The sequence below is a fragment of the Odocoileus virginianus genome, chromosome 34 (assembly GCF_023699985.2).
Source record: "Odocoileus virginianus isolate 20LAN1187 ecotype Illinois chromosome 34, Ovbor_1.2, whole genome shotgun sequence".
Classification (NCBI taxonomy): Eukaryota; Metazoa; Chordata; class Mammalia; order Artiodactyla; family Cervidae; genus Odocoileus; species Odocoileus virginianus.
Window position 1 is genome coordinate 21,451,290 of NC_069707.1, and position 23,403 is coordinate 21,474,692.

The window sequence follows — 23,403 nt, forward strand, 5'->3', positions numbered from 1 at the left end:
GCGGATTTTTTTTTTGCTGTGGCGTGCAGGCTTAGCTGCTCCACAGCATGTGGGATCTTAGTTCCCTGACCAAGGATTGAACAAGTCCCCTCACTGCAAGGCAGATTTTTTACCACTGGATCACCAGAAATATTACACAAAAATCCATTTTTAAGCCTACAAAATAAAAGCCCCCTTGCATTACTTTGGAGACTAGAGATTGTGGCTAAGACTGCTAACTACACATCTTCCCTTCTTTTGTCTAGAAGCAGAACTCCCAGAGTTTTAGCTAAACATACAACTATAAATTTCTGCCTCCCCAGTGACAAGGTACAGTCATGTGTCTGAGTTCTTGTGATTTGGGATGTGAGCAGAAGTGGTGTTTGTAACGTCTGCTTTTTACCCTTAAAATGACTGGGAGTGTATTCCTTTCTCTCTCTTTTCTTCTTCCACAGGCCAGAACTTGAATATGGTCATGTGAGCCAGCTCGGATTATACAGATGAGGATATCACGGAGACGGAAGAGCAACAAGATGGAAGGAACTGGGAACCTGTGTGACTGCCAGGAGCTGTGTACCCCACCCACACTGGACAGCCCACCTCCTTCCATACTGTGATATGAAAAAGAAACATATCTTGCTTGGACCAAGATATGGTGGTCTTGCTTGGACCAGGGCACGTTTCGGTCTCTGTTAAGGGGCTTCCTCGGTGGTCCAGATGGTAAAGAATCTGCCTACAGTGCAGGAGACTCAGGTTCGAGCCCTGGTCAGGAAGATGCCCTGGAGAAGGGAGTCGCTACCCACTCCAAAGTTTTTGCCTGGGAAATCCCATGGACAGAGGAGCCTGGCAGGCTATGGTCCAAAGAGTCACAAAGAGTCGGACGTGACTGAGTAACTAACAGTTTCTTTCAGAGCAGCTTAGCCTGTACCCTAATTAACATACAGATCATTAGAATCTAAGAAAAGCCTGCTGCTCAAGAGTTCATACCAACTCATGAGATAATCAATCTATATTGTACAGTGTTTTCAGGAAAATACTGCTTTGGGATCTCAAATAAATTTACAATGCATATAAAGTTATCTCAGGCTACATAAGCCCTTCCCATCTGCCTTCGAGAAAAGCCAGGCTCAGTTGGGATTAGTACCTAACCATTTATACACAAGAGCTCAATGGCCTAACAGCCCTTGGTCTTGGTCTTCCTTACATTATTAATTTGTTGTTAGTCACTGACAAAAACTTCCTTGGGATATAGACTGAATTTGTGCAAATTAAATTAGTATACACGAAAGGCAATCTTAATACAAGATGGTGTCAACTCTGTTTATGGCTGTATAGAAATGGTGTGAAGAATTAAAATCCATGATATTTTGAATAGCTCATTAAAACGTTTAACATTTAATCTTCATTAGAGCTATCCTGAAATTCACTTAATATGTGAGCCCACAGAAAGCCCCAGTGAACATCTATGCCAGCCAAATTTTGTGCCATTCATGTATCTTATATTACATATCTGTACTATATTATCCCCCAAAGACACTGTTCTTCTTTTGCTTATGGACTATCTTTATCTGGAATGCCCTTCTCTCCCTCTTTACCTACTGAAATCTCATAAATTATTAAAGGCTGCTGGTTCTTGATCCCTCTAGAATGGTTATAAATAAATTATGAAAGTGAAAAAGTAAAAGCTAGTCACACAGTTGTGTCCGACTCTTTGTGATATGTCGGACTGTAGCCCGCCAGGCTCCTCTGTCCATGGAATTCTCCAGGAATACCAGAGTGGGTTGCCATTTCCTTCTCCATGGGATCTTCCCAACCCATGGATTGAACCTGGGTTTCCTGCATTGCAGGCAGATTATTTACCTACTGAGCTACTAGGGAATCCCCCCCAAAAGTGAAAGTTGCTCTGTTGTGTCCGACTCTTTGCAATAGTCCATGGAATTCTCCAGGCCAGAATACTGGAATGGGCAGCCTTTCCCTTTTCCAGGGGATATTCTCAACCCAGGGATTGAACCCAGGTCTCCCACATTACAGAGTCTTTACCAGCTGAGCCACAAGGGAAGCCCAAGAATACTGGAGTGGGTAGCCTATCCCTTCTCCAAGGGATCTTCCCAACCCAGGAATTGAACTGGGCTCTCCTGCATTGCAGGTGGATTCTTTACCAACTGAGCTATCAGAGAAGCCCCACATAAATTATACATCTATTAAACATCTATTAAAGAACTTATTATTATTATAAAGATAATAATCACTGTATACGGTGACAGCAGCCATGAAATCAGAAGACGATTGCTCCTTGGCAGGAAAGCTATGACAAACCTAGACAGTGTGTTGAAAAGCAGAGACATTACTCTGCCAGCAAAAGTCCATATATATAGTGAAGGTTACAGTCTTCCCAGTGGTCATGTATGGTTGTGAGAGCTGGACCATAAAGAAGGCAGAATGCCAAAAAATCGATGCCTTAGAACTGCGGTGCTGGAGAAGATCCTGCAAGTCCCTTGGACAGCAAGGAGATCAAACCAGTCAATCTTAAGGGAAATCAACCCTAACTACTCTTTGGAAGAACTGATGCTGAAGCTGAAGCTCCAGTATTTTGGTCATCTGATGCGAACAGTCAACTCACTGGAAAAGTCCCTGATGCTGGGAAAGATTGAGGGCAGAAGGAAAAGAGGGTGTCAGAGTATGAGATGGCTGGATGGTAACACTGACACAATGGGCATGAACTTGGGCAAACTTCAGGAGATGAGGGGTCAGGGAGGGCTGGTGTGCTGCAGTCACAGGGTCGCAAAGAGTTGGACACGACTGGGCGACTGAACAACATGGTTATTTCATGGTGTCAACTTCTCACAATGTTCTTCATCAGTCCCTGTCTTGGAGTGTTTGGGGTTTGTTTTAAGTTGTCATTGCTATAAATACCCTTGAAATAAATATCTTCGTAAAATATAGTTTTTTTTTTTTCTCCCTCTGTTGGATTACTTCCTTCTTGTATAACCTTCCAGATAGTATTAACATGTAAAGAAACACTGCTTTAGAATCGTTTTCTCATTTTAAGTCGCTCTTCAGAAACAGTGAACTAGAGCAAGGTAGACATGTCTATTTTTTCATAAAGTTGCTGACACTGGGTTTAATGTTTAAAAGTGTTTTACCGATGTAAGGGATACATAATAATTTTAATTAATTAAAAATACTTAATTGTATTAAGTTCTCGCTAGGATCCATGGCTTCGGTGGATCGTCTATTTTACCAGCGTAAGTGCTGGGCTTGGCCTCAATCTGTGAAACAGATAATGGCTTCTGGAACGTTCATGGCCAACCCTGCAGGTACACCACAGTCACAGAAATCTCCCACTCCCAAGCAAGGGAGGACTTCTCTCCTGCCTCCAAATCTTGTTCTGGTGGTTCAGACTGTTCCCTTCTCCCTAACTGATGCAACCTGTTTTTTTATGCAGCATTAGGGACAGTAGAAAAATAACACTTAAATAAAAGCTTATATTGATAATAAAAAGGAGAGCTTCAGCACTCACGTCTATTAAAACTGCCCGTTACGAATATACGTGGCATCTGGAAAAATAGTACGGATGAGCCTATTTCCAGGGCAGGAATAGAGATGCAGATGAAGAGAACAGACATGTGGACACAGGAGGAGAAGGGGAGGGTGGGACGAGTTGGGAGACCAGGATATATACACTAATATGTGTAAGATAGCTAGGGGAAGCTGCTCTATAGCACGGGGAGCTCAGATTGGTGCTGTGATGACCTAGAGGGGTGGGGTGGGGGGAATGGAGTGGAAAGGAGGTCCAAGAGGGAGGGATGTATGTATTCATAGGGCTGGTTCACCTTATTGTACAGCAGAAACCAACAGAACATTGCAAAGCAATTATAAAATAAACTCCAATACAATACCTCCAACAAATAACTCCAATAAAAATAATAATTAAAAAAACCCCTGCCAATTACATGGGCTCCCAAAGACACAAGTGGCAAAGTAGACATCCTACAATGGCTAAAAGCAGGAAGTGCAGTCAGAGACCATTTATTTGGAGTAAAAAGTGGGAAGTTTTCATTTAGGGGCTATGGTTCCCTGACTTGGATGTAATTGGCCACTGACACTAACTAATGTTTCTATCATCTCATAGCCCCCAGGGCAGAACCTGTGGCAATCACAGGAACGTTAGGGAGTCCGTGAATCAGACCAGGAGATGGGCAAGCTATGGGTGGCAGGTCAAACGTGGCCTGTTGCCTGTTTTGGTGAAGAACGCTTTCTTGGAATGTAGCCGCACTCATCCGTTTCTGCATTGTTTATGGCTGCTTCCATGCTGCAACAGCACAGTCCAGCAGCTGCAACAGCGCCTGTCTGGCCAACAAAGCCTAAAATATTCACTAACTGGTCCTTTATAGAAAGAGCCTGTCCCTACTTGGATCAGGCTTTGGCGACCTCAAAGCCAACTGGCTAGATGGACCAATAAACAGGTGCTTTGGACTCCCTCGGTGGTTCAGTGGTTAAGACCCCAAGCTTCCACTGCAGGAGGCATGGATTTGATCCCTGGTTAGGGAACTAAGATCCCACATGTTACAGGGCAGGGCCAAAAAAATTAAAAAATTAAAAACAGTATTTTTTTAAAAAATAAAGGCAGGCTCATTGAGTGATTTACCATCGAAGACCAACTTTAAAAGATCAGAGAGGCCAAGTATGCTCTTCCAGGAGGAATTCACGGTGATCTCAGTTAGGAAGGGAACTGCTGGAGAGGGAAAAGCAAGAACTCGTCAGCACTCTTCCCAAACGTCAGCAATTACCTGACGAGCTTGGTTCCAATCTGCTGTCGGATTTCCTGCCTCTCTTCTTCAGATGTGCGCTGCAAGATGTTTTTGTCCTCTAATTCCTTCTTAGATGGTCTGTTGCCAAGTTTGATAGCAAGAGTGTCCCTTCGTCGTATCTTGCTTGCCAAAGCACCTGAGGATTGGAAAAGGCAGAAGTGCAGAGAAAGGCTTTTAACAAGTGGCCCTCAGGTTACACATGGCAGAGGCTTTTTAAACAGAGCCAGACCAAATTCTTTATCCACGGCTCCTCTGTCCATGGGATTCTCCAGCAAGAATACTGGAGTGGGTTGGCATTTCCTCCTCCAGGGAATCTTCCCAACTCAGGGATTGAACCTGTCTTATGTCTCCTTCACTAGCAGGTGGGTTCTCTACCACTAGCGCCACCTGGGAGGCCCCTATCTTCCATACCGATGTTTTAATCCTAAATTTACCCAAGAATCCCTGATATCTCATAGAGGATAGTAAACACCAAAGGATGACAATGATTTTTGCCGTTGCCTGATTTTACTGTTGTTCAATAATGATCTTTTTATTGTTCAGTACAAACTAGGAGGAATTTGACAAACTACTATTTAATCATGAATATATTAATAACTTTCCATAAACTGTAAATTCCATACTGAATCCCTCCCAAGTCATCCTTCTCAGAAGCTTTTTTAAAGAATAGCATCCTTCCAGTTGCCTAAGTTATATGTAAACGGTTGGCCTTGTCCACTTTACTATCATTCCTTCTTAGAAAGCATACCATTTTATTACTATAGCTGAGTGCTTTTAGTTCTTAAAAGGTATTAGTCATTCTTGACTCACTCCTCATTTTAAACCACAGTATAAAAGTGAGTGAAATTCTCAAACACCTCCCCTGGGTAATCCAGTGAATACCCACTGATGCTCCTTATTCAAGAAAGGTCCCAGGGTAGAAGGGTCATCTCTGACCAACCCGAAAAACGCCTCTGTTGTCTGACTTTTTAGACAAGTTCAAATAGGCATACTGGCCTCACAGACTGTCTCCCTCACCCCTCCGCCTGTGGAATCATCTTTCAGAAAGGTCTGTCATCTACACCTTACCTTCAGAAGATACACACTTCTAATCTGAGAAAGGCAGATGAGGGGAAAGAAAACATCAGGTGTCTGGTTCCTGATGACGCTTTTGTTTTTTCAGAATGCACCTGCTTCTGCCCACCGTGGACTTCCCCCGCTCCCTCCCTCTTGAAAAGTCTTACTTTCTCCACTGCCGTCCTCGTCCTCATCATCGTCGTCGTCATCGGTGTACAAGACAGGTCCGTCAGAGTCGGAGTCATTGGCCTGGTATTCCCTCTGGCCTTCGTCCTCTGAGGCACTGAAGGACTCTGAAGACTCTCCCGTCAGCCCAGGAGTCAGGAGCTGAGGCGCTGCCTTCCCCAGCTCGTCTTTGGTTGTGAAGCTGTGAAAGGCACAGACATGGGGGTGGTGTGAAGCTCAGAGCAACCCTCGAGGGTGATGCCAACACATGAGACAGAGCTCTAGTTTCATAAGCATCCTCGGGGCTGTGAAAGGAGAAAGCAACCAGCCAGCTAAAGTCGCTGAAACAGTGCAACAGGACTGCATTCCTTAATTCTCAAGGCTTTAGAGTCTTATCTGGCAAATGAAAAGGATTGACCAGGTAGTGACCAATACATTTAATACATGAATATTGCAAAACTGTATTTTGAAAATGTATTTTTCCCTAGCCATAGGGAGGTTCAGTGGAAAGAACAATGAGCCAGAAACACTTGGATATTTGACTTTGTACTTTTTCTTGAGGCTGTAACTCGGACTTATCCTTCTTGGTCTAGGTTAAAGCCTCAACTCCCCGAGGAATCTTTCACTGCCCCTCAAGCTATCTCCTTGCCTCCCTCTCTCTGCTCCCATGGTGACCTGAAGGCCACCCCACTGGCGCACTTCGCACATGCATCTCAGTCTGCCTCCCCAGCCCTGCAAAGTTCCTCGACAAGGAGGAGGACTCTTGTTTTGCAGCCCAGTACCTAGAAGGGTCCTGCCACAGAAAAGTACAACTTCTTCAACTGCTATGTGAATTAATCCTATTTTTTCATCACAGCCAGTGTACTAACAGTCAAAAATCATGTATCTTCTCTGTGCTTCATTTTCTCCATTTATAAAACTGTCTGTCATATTTTATGATATTACTATTATCATAAGATTATATTAATAATACAAGATGGAAAATGTGAAAACAAAGTGGCCTCTCTAGAAGAAAGATGATATGTAAGGATGCAGTGAGTTTCTATTATTTAGCTTGGTAAAAGTTTCTGACTTAAAGTTACTATAAACATACAAAGCTTGCCAATTTCACAGACTAGAATTTTAAAAATACTTTACATCAGAAACAATGCAATCTTCATTTTAAGATACAAAAGCTCCCCACACTTCTTTCTGATATAAATAGAAGAATCCAAATTTGGATGTCACACTTCTGAACGACCATTTAGTGCAAAACATGTGCTTGTGGCTCACACGGCAAAAAAAAAAATTTTTTTTAAATAGTTGTTTGAATGATAAAAACTGGTCAACTTTGTCAGACTCTAAGGTACTGAACATTCCACTGTGTGGATGATAAGCCTGAAATACTCAATTTTAAACTTATTAGGAAAATCCAACAGCCAAAAATTCTTGTTTTCAAATGAGGAAATATGAAATTTCCTCTTTAATTGCATAAAATACATAAAGTATAAAATTTACCATTTTAACCATTCTGATGTAGTTAGTTCAGTGGCATTAAGTCTATTTATACTGTTGTGCAACTGACACCATCATCCATCTCCAGAATTTTTCATCTTCCCAAACGTAAACTCTGTACTCATTAAATAGTAAGAGTCCATTCCTCCTCCTTTAACTCATGGCAACCACCATTTTAGCTTCTGTCTCTACAGATTTGACTGTCTTTAGTGCTTCTTTATTTATTTATTTTTTTGGTGCTTCTTTAAGTGAAATTATGCAACACTTGTCCTTTTGTGTCTGACTTGTACTCACTTTGGATGTCTTAAAAGTTCCTGCATGTTGTAGCATGTGTCAGAAGTTCCTTCCTTTTCAAAGCTGCATAGTATTCCATCATCTGTCTATGTCACATTTTGTTCATCGAGTCATCATTCTATGGACGTGTGGGTTGTTTCTACCTTTTGGTTGTTGTGAATAATGCAGCTATGGATGTGCATGTGCGCTCAGACGCTCAGTCATGTCTGACTCTTTGCGAGCCCGTGGACTGTAGCCCACCAGGCTCTTCCGTCCATGGGATTTTCCAGGCAAAAATACTGGAGTGGGTTGCCATTACCTACTCCAGGGGATCTTCCCACATCCATGGACATTGGTGTATAAATATCTGTTTGAGTACCTGCTTTCAAATTTTTTGGTTATATGCACAGAAGAGGGCTTCTCCGGTGACTTGCCAGTAAAGAATCCACCTTCAGTGCAAGAGAGGTGAATTTGAGCCCAGAGTCAGCAAGATCCCCTGCAAGAGGGCACGGCAACCCACTCCAGTATTCTTGCCTGGACAATCCCATGGAAAGAGGAGCCTGGCGGGCTACAGTCCATAGGGCTGCAAAGAGTCAGACACAACTGAAGTGACCAAGCACACGTACACGGAAGTAGAACTGCAGAATCATACGGTAATCTTATGTTTAATTTTCTGAGAAACTACCACGTTGCTTCCAAAGTATGAAATCTCACTCTAAATAGGAGAAGATTTATTTTATGGAAAAACTTTTTCACAGTCTGGATTTCTAGTGTACTGCCACTGGAGGCCATTCTTGCTTGACGAGTCTGCCACTGTGGGTGACTGAAGCACATTAAAAAGATATGCCAACTATTAACACATTCTGAGGAGCAGAACAAAACTATCTCAGGAATGAGTCCTAGTATTTGTTCATATCACTGTTCATTAATTTATCATGATACTGATTATTATTTTAATCTCATCATTTGCATTAAAGACTTCTGCCTACATTGACAACCTAACCATTGTTCTAGAGCAGCAGTCCCCAACTTTTTTGGCACCAAGGACCAGTTTCAAAGAAGACAGTTTTTCTGTGAATTGAAGTGGGGGATGGTTTTGGTTTCACCTGCTGCTCACCTCCTGCTGTGTGTCCTGGTTCCTAATGGGCCATGGCCCTGTGTGGAGGGGAGACCTATGTTCTATAGTATAATGCTGGCAGGTAATGTATAGTTCGTGGAACCCAAGAATGCCATGAAAGAGTTGCCCAAACAAGGTAGCAAGTCCAGTCTATAGCCCAGATTCAAAAGTCTATCAAATATTATTAAGGTTCACAGTCTATCTATCAAATGTGATGTTATATTTTAATTCATACCTAATAATGTGTTATGTTGATATATATTTAATTTAATATTAAATACTTTAAATTTTTATCAATCAACTCATGACTTGGCTCTTATTTTACTCCTACGTATCTTGGGCACACTGTGCAATACAGTGAACTCTATAAATGTGCATAAAAGGGTCAAATCTCATTTGGATATGGGCTTCAAATGGGTGTATTAGTTTCTGCTTTACATTACACCAGAATTATCCACTACTAATGAACCTACCAACAAACAGAAATCTACCAAATAGTTACTAGCCTGCACTATGTGAATAAAAGTAGGTGTTTTTACACAGGGCCACTTGTCGTCTTTAAAGTGTTCACATTTACATTCCCAACAAAAGCCTCTTCATAAAATGACAGAATTTTCACACATTCGTTGACTAAACATAACTGAGGGAGAGTTCTAAGTAGAGCACGAGACGTAGAGCCAGAAATTCTAATTCACATCTCCACTTAAAAACGGAAGAAAGCATTTGGAAGGAAATTTGAGAGACTACTTATTCCAAGCTCATTAACTTAAAAGCAAACACAAACTGTCCCTGTGGGATGAACTGTAATTTAAATTTTTAATTTTGAAGAATGCACAGAGGAGAAAATCTCCATGCCCTCTTCTAGGAAAGCATTATAGTGACCCTGACTGATAGGAAACCCTATTATAAATACCTCGTTGTCTAATGATGTTCTCAGCTTACTCCCTCTGATCACAGTCCCAGTGGAAATGGAGCAGAGATGCTCACCTCTCTTCTCTGTCAATCCTCCAAGTACTTGGGCTGAAGATGGATATTAAGCCTCCAGCATGAAGCTTAGCACTGTATAGTGCCCTTCCTAAAATGATTCTGCTAGTGAGCTGGACAGAATCAGGTCACCTTTGGAAATGTGCTTTCTCAGTGCTTGAGACTACCTGAGGAATTATTTTATATTTTATATCTTGTTCTTTAATATACTGAATAGTGAATCCATGTATTTGATCTTCTTCCCTAATTATTTTGGTAAAAACTAATCTTGTTTTTTTGTTTTTTTTAATCTTTTCTTTTTGGCCATGCACCACGGCATGTAGGATCTTAGTTCCCTGACTAGGGATCAAACCCACAGCCCCTGTTATGGAAGGGCAGAGTCTTAACCACTGGACTGCCATGGAAGCCCAGGTTAAAACTAATCTTAATTATAATGTCTTGTCCACATTTTTATCTTTGGTGCTTTGTACATTGCCTGGCACATAGAAGGCAAGCAAAAAATATACGGTCGAATGACTGTTCTGTTCTAAAGTCTGGAATTGATGCTGATGTTAGCAAACACTAATAATTAAAAGACACCTGCTCTGGGCTGGAAGTATTCAGGACACCAAAAGCATTCATTTCAATATACCCTTTTTCATATTCATATCATTTGCTAAAATATTAAAAAAAAATTTATACATTAATATTTATTTATTTCCCCTTGGCTTTCCTTTGAATGATAGTACTCAAAATAATAGAAACAAACACAAAAGGACCTGCAAAAGAAGTAGAAGCACGTGTTTGGAAACTTATGAAATCCCATAGTCATGTATGGACGCGAGAAAGAAGGCTGAGCACCAAAGAATTGATGCTTTCAAATTGTGGTGCCAGAGAAGACTCCTGAGAGACCCTTGGACAGCAAGGAGATCAAATCAGTCAACACTAAAAGAAATCAACTCTGAGTATTCATTGGAAGGACTGATGCTGAAGCTGAAGCTCCAGTACTCTGGCCACCTGATGCAAAGACTCACTGGAAAAGACCCTGATTCTGGAAAAGATTGAGGGTAGGAGGAGAAGCGGGCAACAGAGGAAGAGACAGTTGGATGGCATCACCGACTCAATGGACATGAGTGTGACCAATCTCTGGGAGACAGTGAAGGACAGGGAAGCCTGGTGTGCTGCAGTCCATGGGGTCACAAGGTGTCGGACACGACTGACTGAACAGCAACAGAGGAATGAATCTGATGTGCGGCTCTGGGTTTGCATCCTGTCACTTCCTACCTGGGTGATCGTGCGCAATCTCTCTTATCTCTTTTGGCATCAGTTTTTTCATCTATTACACAGAAATATTTCAGGAGAAACTGATGTGAATTAAATAACTGGCAGTTCCTGACAAATCAAATAAGTATTCAATAGGTGAAGGTCAATAAATAATTAAAGTTGATACTTGAGTCTCTTGATCCAAATCAACTTAATTAATGTACTATTTTTTTTTTAAGTATAACATGACAAAGATTTTTTTTTTGAAAGGGGAAATAGAAAATTAAACAAAGAGTGAATTTGGATTTTATTCTTAGAAGAGACTGGATTTAAGAGCTCCAAGGCTTTCCCAGACAGAATCGGCAATAACATCTACTACACTGTCAGTCTTCTTCTCACACTCAAGGGACAAGAGAGCTTACGTGTCTTATTGATCTTTAAGTAGAAAATTTATAGGACTTTGTGAGTGATTAGATCTGGAAAGCAGAGGAGAATGAGCACCCTAGGATGAATTCTGGCTTGGGAAACTGGATGATAACATGCCTATGTCATACCAGATTTTGTACTGGTTGCTGCAGATTAGAAGTAAATAAGACACAGGGGTTAGTTCTGTCCCATGTTGTTCGTGTTTAGTTGCTAAGTCATGTCCGACTATTGTGACCCCATGGACTGTAGTCTGCCTGGCTCCTCTAAACATGGGATTGTCCAAGCAAGAATACTGGAGTAGGTTGCCATTTTCTACTCCAAGGGGTTGTCCCAACGCTGGGCTCAAACCTGCATCTCCTGTATTGGCATGTCTCCATGCTAAGTCACTTCAGTCGTGTCCGACTCTTTGTGACCCTAAGGACTGTAGTACCACCAGGCTCCTCTGTCCACGGGATTCTCCAGGCATGAATACTGGAGTGGGTTGCCATGACCTTTTCCAGGGGATCTTCCCGGAAGGTGACTCTTACTGAGTCACCAGGGAAGCCCAGTTCTGCCTCATTCAGTTCAGTAACTCAGTTGTGTCCGACTCTTTGCGACCTCATGAATCGCAGCACGCCAGGCCTCCCTCTTCATCACCAACTCCCTGAGTTTACTCAAACTCATGTCCATCCAGTCAGTGATGCCATCCAGCCATCTCATCCTCTGTCGTCCCCTTCTCCTCCTGCCCCCAATCCCTCCCAGCATCAGGGTCTTTTCTAATGAGTCAATTCTTCGCATGAGGTGGCCAAAGTATTGAAGTTTCAGCTTTAGCACCAGTCCTTCCAATGAACACCCAGGACTGATCTCCATTAGGATGGACTGGTTGGTTCTGCCTCATAGTTGGGGGAAAAAAGCACTGTCAGAGTATATGTAACAGCCAATCTTGTCTGGATGAATATCAAAAGGCTTCAGAGAGGAGATAACACTTAAACTGGGTTGGGGAATTGAGAAAGCAAGAAAGATAGTCACTCTAAGGTTGGAGGAAAAGGAGTTGGAAAAGAGTTCTTTTCTGATCCTCTTTATTTTCTTGGAGACGGAGAATGCTATGAAGATGAACTTGTGGAAATGAAGATGGTTTTCAGGAGTGGGTGGAGAAATCTGGACACGAGTGGTAAAGATCTAAAATAATCACCATAAGGAAAGAGGAGGAAACTGTTCAGGAAAAAGAAAAAGGACTGCTGAGTAGTGATGAAGCAGACTCTTAAACATCCTTGAAGCCACAGGTCTGAAGTCTATCTGTCAGTAGGGCCACTGTCTCCAGTAGCCCCTGGCAGTCCTGGGTCAGGGCTATGAAAAATCAAGATTCATGCACACCAATGTTCACAGCAGCACTATTTACAATAGCCAAGACAGGGGAACAACCTAAATGTCCATCCACAGACGAATGAATAAAGAAGATGTGGTAAACATACATTTATATATATGACGGAATATCACTCAGTCACAAAAAGAATGAAATAATGCCATTTGCAGCAATGTGGATGGACCTAGAGATTATCAGGCTAAGTCAGATAAAGTCAAATATCCTATGACATCACTTATATATGGAATCTAAAAAAATGAAACTAATGAACTTATTTATAAAACAGAAATAGACTCATAGGCATAGAAAACAAACCTACGATTACCAACAGGAACAGCAGGGGGAGGGAGGGATAAATTACGAGTTTGGGATTATCAGACAGACACTACCATATATAAAAGAGATAAACAACAAGGACCCACTTATACAGCACAGGGAATTATATTCAATATCTTTCAACGTTTAAGGGAAAAAAATCTGAGAAACAATGTATACACACACACACACACATGTATGAATCACTGTGCGGTACTCCTGAAACTAACATTGGAAATCAGCTGTAATTCAATTAGAAAAATAAATCGATGATTGGATTACAGGTGTGCTTACCTAACATTCACTAGATTACATTATAAAAGAAACCAAAGTAAGTTCCTTCCTTGCCAGTAGAGTTAGTGATCTTGAGTTCCCAGCTACAGAGTAACATGGACAGGATATGGGGCTTTTGCCCCGACTCACCATTTTGCATTTTCTCTGCTAACACTTATGCCAGTGCCTGAGTGGAAAGTGGTTCTGTCTGTCGCCTCTTCAGTCCAGAGAAGCTGACCTGGATCTAAGGCAGGGAGGTCGGCTCCATTGCTGATCAGGACGACAGGGGTGTCCGAGGCAACAGTGCTCTGGTCCTCCAGGGGGAGAGAAGGGGCGGGGGTGGGAGGCGCTGGAGTCACCGGGGCCGGAGGAACTGCGGACTTGGGTTTGCCTGTGGTCTGCTCCTCGGCCCCAGGGACAGTCTGCTCGGGTGTGAGACTCTCCACCCTGGTCTCCGAAGGCTCCCCTTTAAGGTCAGATGTGCCAGAAGTGGTTGCCTCTGAGGACAGTCGAGACGGTGGCTGCTTGCCAGTTTTTTTCTTGCCCTTTGTGATTCCCACTGTCCCCATTTTGCTAGAAACTGTCTCCTTGGAGGCTTTGAGACGAGATGAGGTGGAGGAAGTAGATGGTGAAGCTGATGCTTTGGAGCCAGTTGTTTTTCTTGAATGAGAGGAACCAGCTGAAGCAGAGAGATTTCGCATTAAGAGTCCAAGAAGAGCACACATTTTAAACACAAATAACCCAGCTGCAATTGCCAATGACACTGTTCCCTTTAAACACTAAAACTTTGAATAAATGCATTAAGGAAAATAGGTAAATGACAACAATGGTCTTGTTTTCTGCCACCTCCCTGCCCCCAACCTAGAAGGGAGCAAGGGATGCTTGAGGCCAAACCCTAAGGTACGAGGTCTTCTCCCTCCTCCAGTCTTTACCTGAGCCAGCCAAAGGGGATGCCTCACCTCTCTGCCCTCTGGTCACCTGGAAAAGTCTCCGTATGCTCCAAAGAAGGGACATTATAGTGTGGAGAGGTACCAGCTACCTGGGTGTAGTACAAGCTTACTCTCATCACAGACGATACATGTTCTATGATGCCTTTCTGGGAACACAGTAGCCCACACTCAGAAGAGGCTGGTGTATATACCACCTGCTCCTTTCCGGCCAAAAGCAAATTTACTCATCTTACTGCTAAAAGAGCAAACTCCAAACCAGCTCTCCCCAGTGCCTAGAGAGAGACGCTTGCCACGCTGCCCTATCTCTTCATCTGCAGGGGTGATGGGGCAAAGGAAAAAAAAACACACGGCCGCATAGGAAAGACAAGTCCCCTAAAACATCGAGGCAGAAAACAGTCTTTTTTTTTTTTTTAACCAAAAATGTGTAAATGTGTAGTGTTTGAATAAACTGAAGGGAAGGAGTATCATTCTCAGATCTTCTGAAACTACTTATGTTCCTAGAAGAATATCTTCATCAGAGGACAGGCAGGGTCATGCCCATGGCTGTGGCATGTTGGTCTACTTCTGGATAGTACTGCCTTCAACCAAACCATTTTCAGGTAAAATAAAATTTAACCCTCTTTTTCTTTATATCACAGAAATACATTTAAACTATTATTTCATGACCTTTATGATCTATGCATTTCCCTAAATTGCTTCTTCTGTGACAAGGCTATACACTCCCTCTTTTTCCTGAGGGATCAAACTATCTTACCCAGAAAAATTAGAAAAATCTTGTTAGATTGTGGAGCCAACCCACACTGCATACAGATGTTATTTGTTGTAACTTAGCTCTGGTTATAACTTTATTGAAGCCAACTGGGAGGGTCAGGAGAAGAACAAATAAAGGAATAGACAATGAGATGTATGACTTTACCAACTCTGGTCTACCGAGAAAAGCTAGTCATACTATGTGTAAAGATGCAGGCTTAAAACAAGTCTCTGTGCCTTGAGGACTTTATTGTTCTAGATACCTGTAATTACAAGAATTCTCCTCCCCCATGTCAGGGCTTGTCAATATTTCTTTTAAATAAACACTCTTCATTTACTTATTGGACAAATATATGAAGCACACTCCTGGAGTCTAAGTACATTTGAACTTTATCTTTCACAACCAAGATGCTAAAGACTTGCTGTCTGTCTAAACATGTTCAGTTAGGTCTTAGGTAGGCAGAACAGAATTTCTTCTACACATCAGTTCTACCTATTTTTTCTTTTAAAAAATTATTTCTTTTCTAACAGCAAAGTTAACTTCAGGCTTGCTTAAGAAAAAAGACAATTTTTAAGCCTAGTGTGCAAATTCACGCCATGTTAATATATTTCTCTTTTGACCGTCTCCTAAAATGAGGATTTTGCTGAAGTGTTGCTCAAGTTACATTGAATTATGGCCGTGATTAAAAATGAAATGCTACCTCTTCTCAGTTAAATATTTCTGTTGTTAACACAGTGTATAACAATGAGAAAGAAAAACATATGAGATGTTACTTTACTAGCAAAGCAGGTGAATGTGCTAACCGGCATCTGGGGATCTGGAGGACTAACTAACTTAGTAACACAGGAAGAATCTGAACCAACAGAGTTTTTGAAACAGCGTAAAACATCTGACTAAAAATCGGGAGTTAATTTGAAAAAACTTTCCCGAAATGTCAACAGTATTCAAATAAAGCAAAGTTACCAAGCAGAAAGTTCCAGGTGGTTACAAACGGAATATGAGTAGGATTCAGGAGCATGACCAACATTCGATAAAAGGATCTTCACATGCTGGGCTTGGTAGACTTCAAGGCAATCTTGTTTCTCTGTGATAACCCTGAGACAGCAAGCTTCTTGTTCACACTGAGGGCCAGTCGGGCCTCTTTTAATACAGTGGATAACATGACTGTACTTTGCTCTTAGGAACATCCAGAGTTAATAAATTAGTCTTCAAATAAAATACCTGGAAATAACTCAAAATCTCTCCTGAAGTAAGAGAGAGGACAAGCCAAGTCTATCATGAGCTGCTGCTATGCGGGGCGTGGGGAGGTGGGTCTTCACGCCCAGGAACGGGCTGAGTCTGGGGTTTCTCTTCAGGAAATAAATCAGCAACAGCCTCACTTGAAGCATTTGTCCTGGGGCGTGCTAGGCAGGCTGGGTGACACACAGCGACGCCAACAGGAGCGGACGCTGATGGGTGATGGCAGCTGGTCCCTGAGAAAATGGCCTGTAGGCCCTGCAGGCTCAGCATTCTGAGACGTTCCTTTCAGAGCTTATTGGAAGAGACCCAGACAAGCAAGGTCAAAGGGCAACAACAGGAACTCTGGGAGAGAGGAACCTATTTACAATGCGTTCTGTTATACTGTCACCTAAGCCATTTTCTGAACCTGAGCATCATGGGTATAAACTATCAAGGGGAAAGATCAACACCAAGGCATATCGTGGTAGCTGATTTTGAGAAAGTGGCTGCTGATTTTAAGGAGAATAGGGTTTGCTAGGCACAGCAGACCTTCTAACACGGAGAATTTTTAGGCATGTGATGGGAAAAAGCCGCTCAGCATATATATTTGGATTAATATCCTTTTAAAAGCTGGATGACAAGGGAGGCTAACTCATTCCACTTCACTGAATGGAACGGCAACTCCACTTTGCATTAAGCACATCTGACGTGGAAGGAAAAGCTGGACACACATGACATGAAGTGACGGAATCACCCAAACAGCCCCTGGTGATCTGCAGTGGCAGCTTACAACCGCACCCCTTATAACACGTTGAAGTTTATGGGGTCAGGAAGTGGACACTGAGCATGTAACATCCAACTCTGCCGAGCAGTCGGGACTCCAGTAGAGAGTGGGGGCGGGGTGGAGCAACTAGGTGATGTGAGCCCTGTCTCACTAGAAAGATGACTCTAAGATTTAAGACATTAAGATCCAGCAAATATGTCAAAGAGGTGTAATGTTTTAATGTGCAAACTTAAGATGTTTTAAAAGAAAAAACCCAAGCCAAAGAGCCACCCATAAACTCAAACAGGCAGGCCAGTCGATATTTGCATAATGTCAGATCGTGCATGCTAAGTCGCTTCAGTCAGGTCCACCTCTTTGTTGACCCTGTGGAGCCTGCCAAGCTCCCGTCCATGGGATTCTCCAGACAAGAATACTGGAGTGGGTTGCCATGCCCTCCTTGAGGGGATCTTTCCGACCTAGGGATCAAACTCGCCTCTCTTAGGTCTCCGGCATTGGCAGGCGGGTCCTTTGCTACTAGAGCCACCCTGAGAAGCCACTAATGTCAGATCATATCATCGCTACTCATCAGGCAGACAACTCCCTGTATCCTTCTACTGGGTTTTGTGCAGACAGTGGAGACTCAGGAAGAAAGACATCTATTCACCCTAAATCTAATGAGGTGAACATATCCACTTGGTAGAGACAGCAACAAAGGACTCTCCAGGGCATTCTGTGTGTTACAACTGAATCCGCCGGTGTTACATCCAAAGACGCCAGACACCAAAAAGACTATTATTCCTAGAAGCAGCAGTGAACCCACCCCAGAGCCAAGCACCCTAGACTCAGCCCCACGGAGGGCATACTCACCGGCCTCTCGGGTTGCATTTCGGCTTGCTGGCTTGGGTGGTGGGACGGGGACCTGCTTACCAGGAGCCTTGGTGTTTTTTTTAATAGGAGGCACTTCGTCACCCTTGGGGCTGGCCCCAGCAGCGGCCCCTTTTGGAGGCACAGGTGTTTTTTTGGGCTTAGGTTTGGGTTTAGGCTTAGGAAGAGCTGCAGGAGGTGGAGCAGGAGTTGCCGGTGTTTCAGAGTGGTTTTCAGTGATCTCTACAAATGAGAAAGTGAACAAAAGCAGACTGATACAGACACACACCGTACAGATAGAAGGAGCAAGACGCAGGGCGACAGCAATACAAACATGTGGCTGCTTAGCCCCTGGGAACCAGGGGGGCTTCTGCACCAGAGAGACTGAAGGTTGGGGTAAAGGAGATCAGAGGCTGAAAACCAAACCGGAGTGTGTTCTCCAGGCCCCTTATCACTCCGGTGGTAAAACAGAGTTGCACAAGTGACTGTGATGAGGTTCAGGGCGAGTGTAAAGGTCCACCATCAGGGGCTGACTCCTGGATGGGGGGTCACTCGATGATGATGTGGGTATGATTGCTAAACTTTTAACCAAACTGAAGGGCCTGAGGAGTGGCAGATCCGTGCATTACACACACCACCACGGGGTGAGGGCTGACTGCACCGCAACGGCTGGACTCAAGGGGACCCTCCACTGAGGGGCTTTCCAGAAGAACGATCCCCATCAACTTGAAAGGGATGTGTGCCCTCTATCTGTCTCACTGTGGTCAAAAAAATCAATTATTTTCTAAGTGAAGGGAGACTCTCTAGAATCTGGTACAGGAAGCACAACGCGCTGCAGAATAAACCATTTTCTGCTAATAAAATTTTCTCAAGCGCTCCCAGTGCACCAGGGAAGCTTCCTGTTTTACCCTAACTTTCTCTGACCTTTTCAAACAGTGTCACAGCTGGTGGTAGTGGAGGGTGCAGAATCCAAAAGAAAAAGAAACCACCAAACTTGTTCTGTCATGTAAAACAAGTGACAAGTTTGAAAAGATAAAGTTTAAAATTCATTAAAAAAAAAAAATCACACCTACAAATAGAAGCCTCGTGTAAGATTTTGTATAACGAGAGGAGTATTAGTCTGACATTTTAAAATGTGGAGATGCTGAATGTTCATTCATATTTTCATATACTTATCTTTTCTCATCATGACTAATTAAAATTAAAGTGCAGCTTGGGTCCAAAGAGCTAAGCAGCATTTCTTTAAAAGTGGAGCACAACAGAAAACGTAAGACAGTGTTAAGACAAGACTAAGCCTTTACTGAAGATGTTGTTCTGTTATTAAATGACCAAGAAAGGATTTTAACATTGGAATGCATCTTATTTTATTCTCTCTTTCGTTTCATTTCTCACCCCAGTGCGTGTGAAGTGGGGACTCCTCCCCTCTTTTCTACATCCCCATCAATCCATATATAACTACCGTACAAGTGATTTAAATTGCAGTTTAAGTAATGGATAAAACTTTTTTTTTTCTTTTATTTTTATTAGTTGGAGGCCAACCATTTCACAACATTGCAGTGGGTTTTGTCATACATTGACATGAATCAGCCTGGATAAAACTTTTCTTTTACCTTTCCTCAGCCATGAAACCCACCCGTCACAACGGCCCACACGGAACCCTCCTGCATCTGAACTTAACTGTACACACAGTCTGAGCTCCTCAGTCAACATTTATCAGAGGCTCCTTTGTCTGTGTGCCTTTCTGTTTATACATCTTGACTCCTCAGCTAAGCTGCTGAGAGTCTTCAATACGGAATGGCTCTCCTAACCCACCTGGTCTGAACCCGAAAACCAGTGCACCACCAAGTGTTAGTCAGGGCTGAGAAAAGGATGAGGTGACAGTCACTGAAAACATCTTATTTTAATGTAAAACTTACAAATACACATTGCTAGTCTTTTGATTCAGGGTAGAGGACTGTTCTCTCAAAACATCTTTGTAGCTTTAGTCTCCTGCTTGATACTATGCATAGAGATCCAGCCTTATAAGAGCACCGTCCAGGCTGAGAACCAAAAACATTGATCTGCACATTTGGTACCTTAATTATCTCTTGCTCTAACCCTCACATCTCTTATTCTCTGCCTTTATGCCATATTTCTGGGGGGTCTTTTTTAAATCTGCCTAAAGGCTTTTAAATTCTAAAGTTATCCAGCAACTGGGTTTGGGAAGGAGATGGTTCACTCTAGGACAGTTGGGAATGACAATCCCTCCTGCATTAAGAATGTACTCACTACACAAAACTTCTGGCCACTCTTGGAGAAGCACAGTCCATCCTCCTTCCTCTATAAGTTCTATCAATTATCTGCGTGTGTTTGCCATATGGCCAATGTTTATATTTATTTTGTGGTGACTCCTAATGTGTGCGTGTGTGTGTGTGTGTATGCATGCACACGCATGCAAACAGTAGGCTTTTCTGACTAAATTATGACCTCCTTTTGTCTGAAATTTTATATCCCATCAAGCATGATGCTTGAAACATTATGTCTATTCAGTGAATGTGACTGATCAGCTGATAGATATTAACACACACATCAGTAGGGAGCAAACTCTTGTATCTGGGAGACAATGAACATAAGTCAAGAGGTATTTTTTACTATTACCATATGATCTGAAGCAAAGACAGATGGCAGAGAGCAGTATAATGTTTTCAAGAGGAGGTTAAGAAAGGGCTGCCTATGCGCTCTGACTTGATGAGGATACTACCTGTCACAACAGTGGTCTGGAGGCGAGTGGCTGACCACTACACTTCAGGTTGGCCTCCTTCCACCACGTGGAGAGTCAAGTTGAACAACACTGAGAACTGCAGGCAGCCTTCCTCTTGCCTAGAATGCCCTTCTGCCCCCAACTCCCTCCTTCACCTGACTGCTTCCTTCTGGTCTCCTCCAGGTCAGAGTTTGGAAATATCTTCCTCTAAGATCCAATCTGATACCCCTTGCAAGTTCCCTGGCTTGCTGTCCTCAGGCCTCCTAGAGCACTTTGCATCTTTCACTGCAGTGGCCTGTATGCATACTGGTCTCCACGGAGGCCACGATCTGCTTGGAGGCAAGGTCGCCGCTCACGTTCAGTATGCTCCTTCCCTGGCCCCTGTGGCCAATATCTTCATGCTCACGTGGGGAACAAATAAAGCCCTCTACAAGGACTCAATAGAAATAATATCTGATACTTTTTCAGATTTCTCATATTGAATACCACGCTATACTTAACAGATTGCAGATCAGTTTTTCTGCCTCTTATATATTTATTGAGAAGGAATAATGAGAGACTAAGAGGCCCAGAAGGCTTACGGGAAAAGTCTCCAGTGATAGGCAGAAAAGGCCCCACTGCTCCAGCTCCGGAATCGGGCCCTTGGGAGCCTCTTTGGAGCCCCAGAAATACCATGAGTCCTAGGTAGAACCTACCCACAGAGCAGGGTGAAGGCCATTTGCCATTTGCTTGCTCTCTTTGATGCAGATGTTTCAAATATTCAAGTGCCAATATGCTGTCTTAAAAAGATATACAAGCATCCAGGCGGCATTAGTTTTGCAAATATAACCAATTAACAGGTGAAATGAAGTTCATGGATAAGCTGACTTTATGCAGAAGGAAGGGGAACACTGAACCCCCAAATAAAGGATAAGCTGAGAACATGGGAAGGTGGATTTGCACAGCTGTAAGCTCACATAAGTGAGATCAGAAGAGGAACAGAGCTAAGAGTGACCCTTAAGCTATTTTAATTTTTTTAGAATTAAACGCTGTCTTTCCAGAGCAATGAATGGTTTGTTTAAAAGGTATTTTCTATTTAACACGATATTCTGTGATGTTGGTTAGGACTGACATTCTTTTTAGTGTCAGCAAGTGGCTTCCCCTCACTCAGCGTGGCTTCAGTGGGGACACTGTCCATATAGTGAAAGGGAGGCTCCTCTGTCTTACTAGGGCTGTGGTAGCAAGACCAGCATTTTCATCTTCTCATGTACAGACCAGCCAAAGCACGATGCTATCTCGGACCTTATCTGACCAACAAGAACAGAAGGTACTAATCCAAGATAAAAAATAAGAAAACAAAAACCTCTCTCAAATATCCATGAACCTATGAAGTCTGCCATCTTCTTGGAATGCCCAGGCCTGAGGGTTTAATTAACATAAAGCTGTCAGCAACTTTTTATTATGCTGATAAAGGAAACACGTCTTTTGAAGCCTGTCCAGTCCACTGACTGATACTCCACATGGACAAGGCAAGCACTAGAGATGGTTCTATTACACAACGAAAGATGTGATCCTTGAAAGTGAAAAGGCTGGACCAGGGAAAAACCACAGATGGATTTGAAATTTAACAGTGTGGTGAGACAGGACAGTTGGACTGAAAAAAAAAAAAAAGAAATCACTGCAATAATGCTTTCACCTAAATACTCTCAAAATCTATTCAGGTCTGTTTTCTTTTTATTATCCAGGAATCATATCACTAAAAACATTAGTTAATTTCTTATAATCGGTATTCTTAAGCATAACCAGACTTGTTCAACAGAAAGACTAAAGTAAAGCTCCATACTTAATACTGAATAAAGCAAAATAATTTTCAACAGGTAATTAATAGAGGCTTCTAAAAATTTGAAAGGCTAATATACATGTAAATAATAAGGCATTATAGACTTTCCGAGGAGATGATCTTAAGTTATAACATCTGACAAATGTTCTTTCATTCCCTTTGTCTTTGGAGGATTTGGGTCAAGAACAGAGGAAGAGAAGTTTCCTTCCAGCAGTTTCTAAGAGTCTTCAAAATGCCTAGAAAGTTCAGATTAGGTCTGACAAATTTTTGCCATCCAACTCAGAAGGAGACATTATGGAAAACTAGCCTACTTCCTGACAATTCATTTATATGTGGCAGGAAATCATCTAGACTGTTCCAACAAAGGCTTATTTTATGGGCATTTCAGTTCAGGCTTGCATAAGAGGTTTGGGGGTTCTTGCAACTGTGATAGGTGTGGTATGGATAATGCAGTCTATCAGTGCCCAGGAACTTGTGAATGTTCTGGGGGTCCCCGACAGACATGTATTTTGCAGTTCTGTAATTTACCACAGTATTTCACATCGGAAACCAAGGTATCTCAAAAGAAAGCTTCTGCGAATGGCATAATTGCCTCTGGCATATTTTAAAATTTCCAACTGCACAGATAAATCATCGGGCAGAGGCTGTGGCCACGCCAGCAACCCAGATCCCCGGCATCACTGGGAACCATTCCTGGTCTCCCAGAAATGTCTGAGCCTGGACCAGAACTACAGTGCTGGGTGTGCGGACGCTACCAGCCAAGCTTCCACTTCTGAAGAGGTGGTGCTGGGCTGAGTGAGCCATCCTATTTTGTTCTTCCT

General features: G+C 42.7%; 1 protein-coding gene across 7 annotated transcripts in view; it reads right to left on the bottom strand.

Annotated features, from left to right (window-relative positions):
• PHACTR2 (phosphatase and actin regulator 2) overlaps positions 1–23,403 on the bottom strand; it is a 291,648-nt gene that overhangs the window by 35,420 nt on the left and 232,825 nt on the right. For 4 of the 7 annotated variants that reach the window (XM_070461304.1, XM_070461306.1, XM_070461305.1 and 1 more), the window contains exons 5-8: positions 18,027–18,266; positions 13,628–14,156; positions 6,014–6,213; positions 4,770–4,926 (exon numbers count right to left, since the gene is read on the bottom strand). In XM_070461304.1, the coding sequence (XP_070317405.1) occupies positions 4,770–4,926; positions 6,014–6,213; positions 13,628–14,156; positions 18,027–18,266 (1,126 nt within the window). The remainder of the gene's footprint in view (positions 1–4,769; positions 4,927–6,013; positions 6,214–13,627; positions 14,157–18,026; positions 18,267–23,403) is intronic. The other 3 variants (XM_070461307.1, XM_070461309.1, XM_070461308.1) reach the window with 1 other exon arrangement.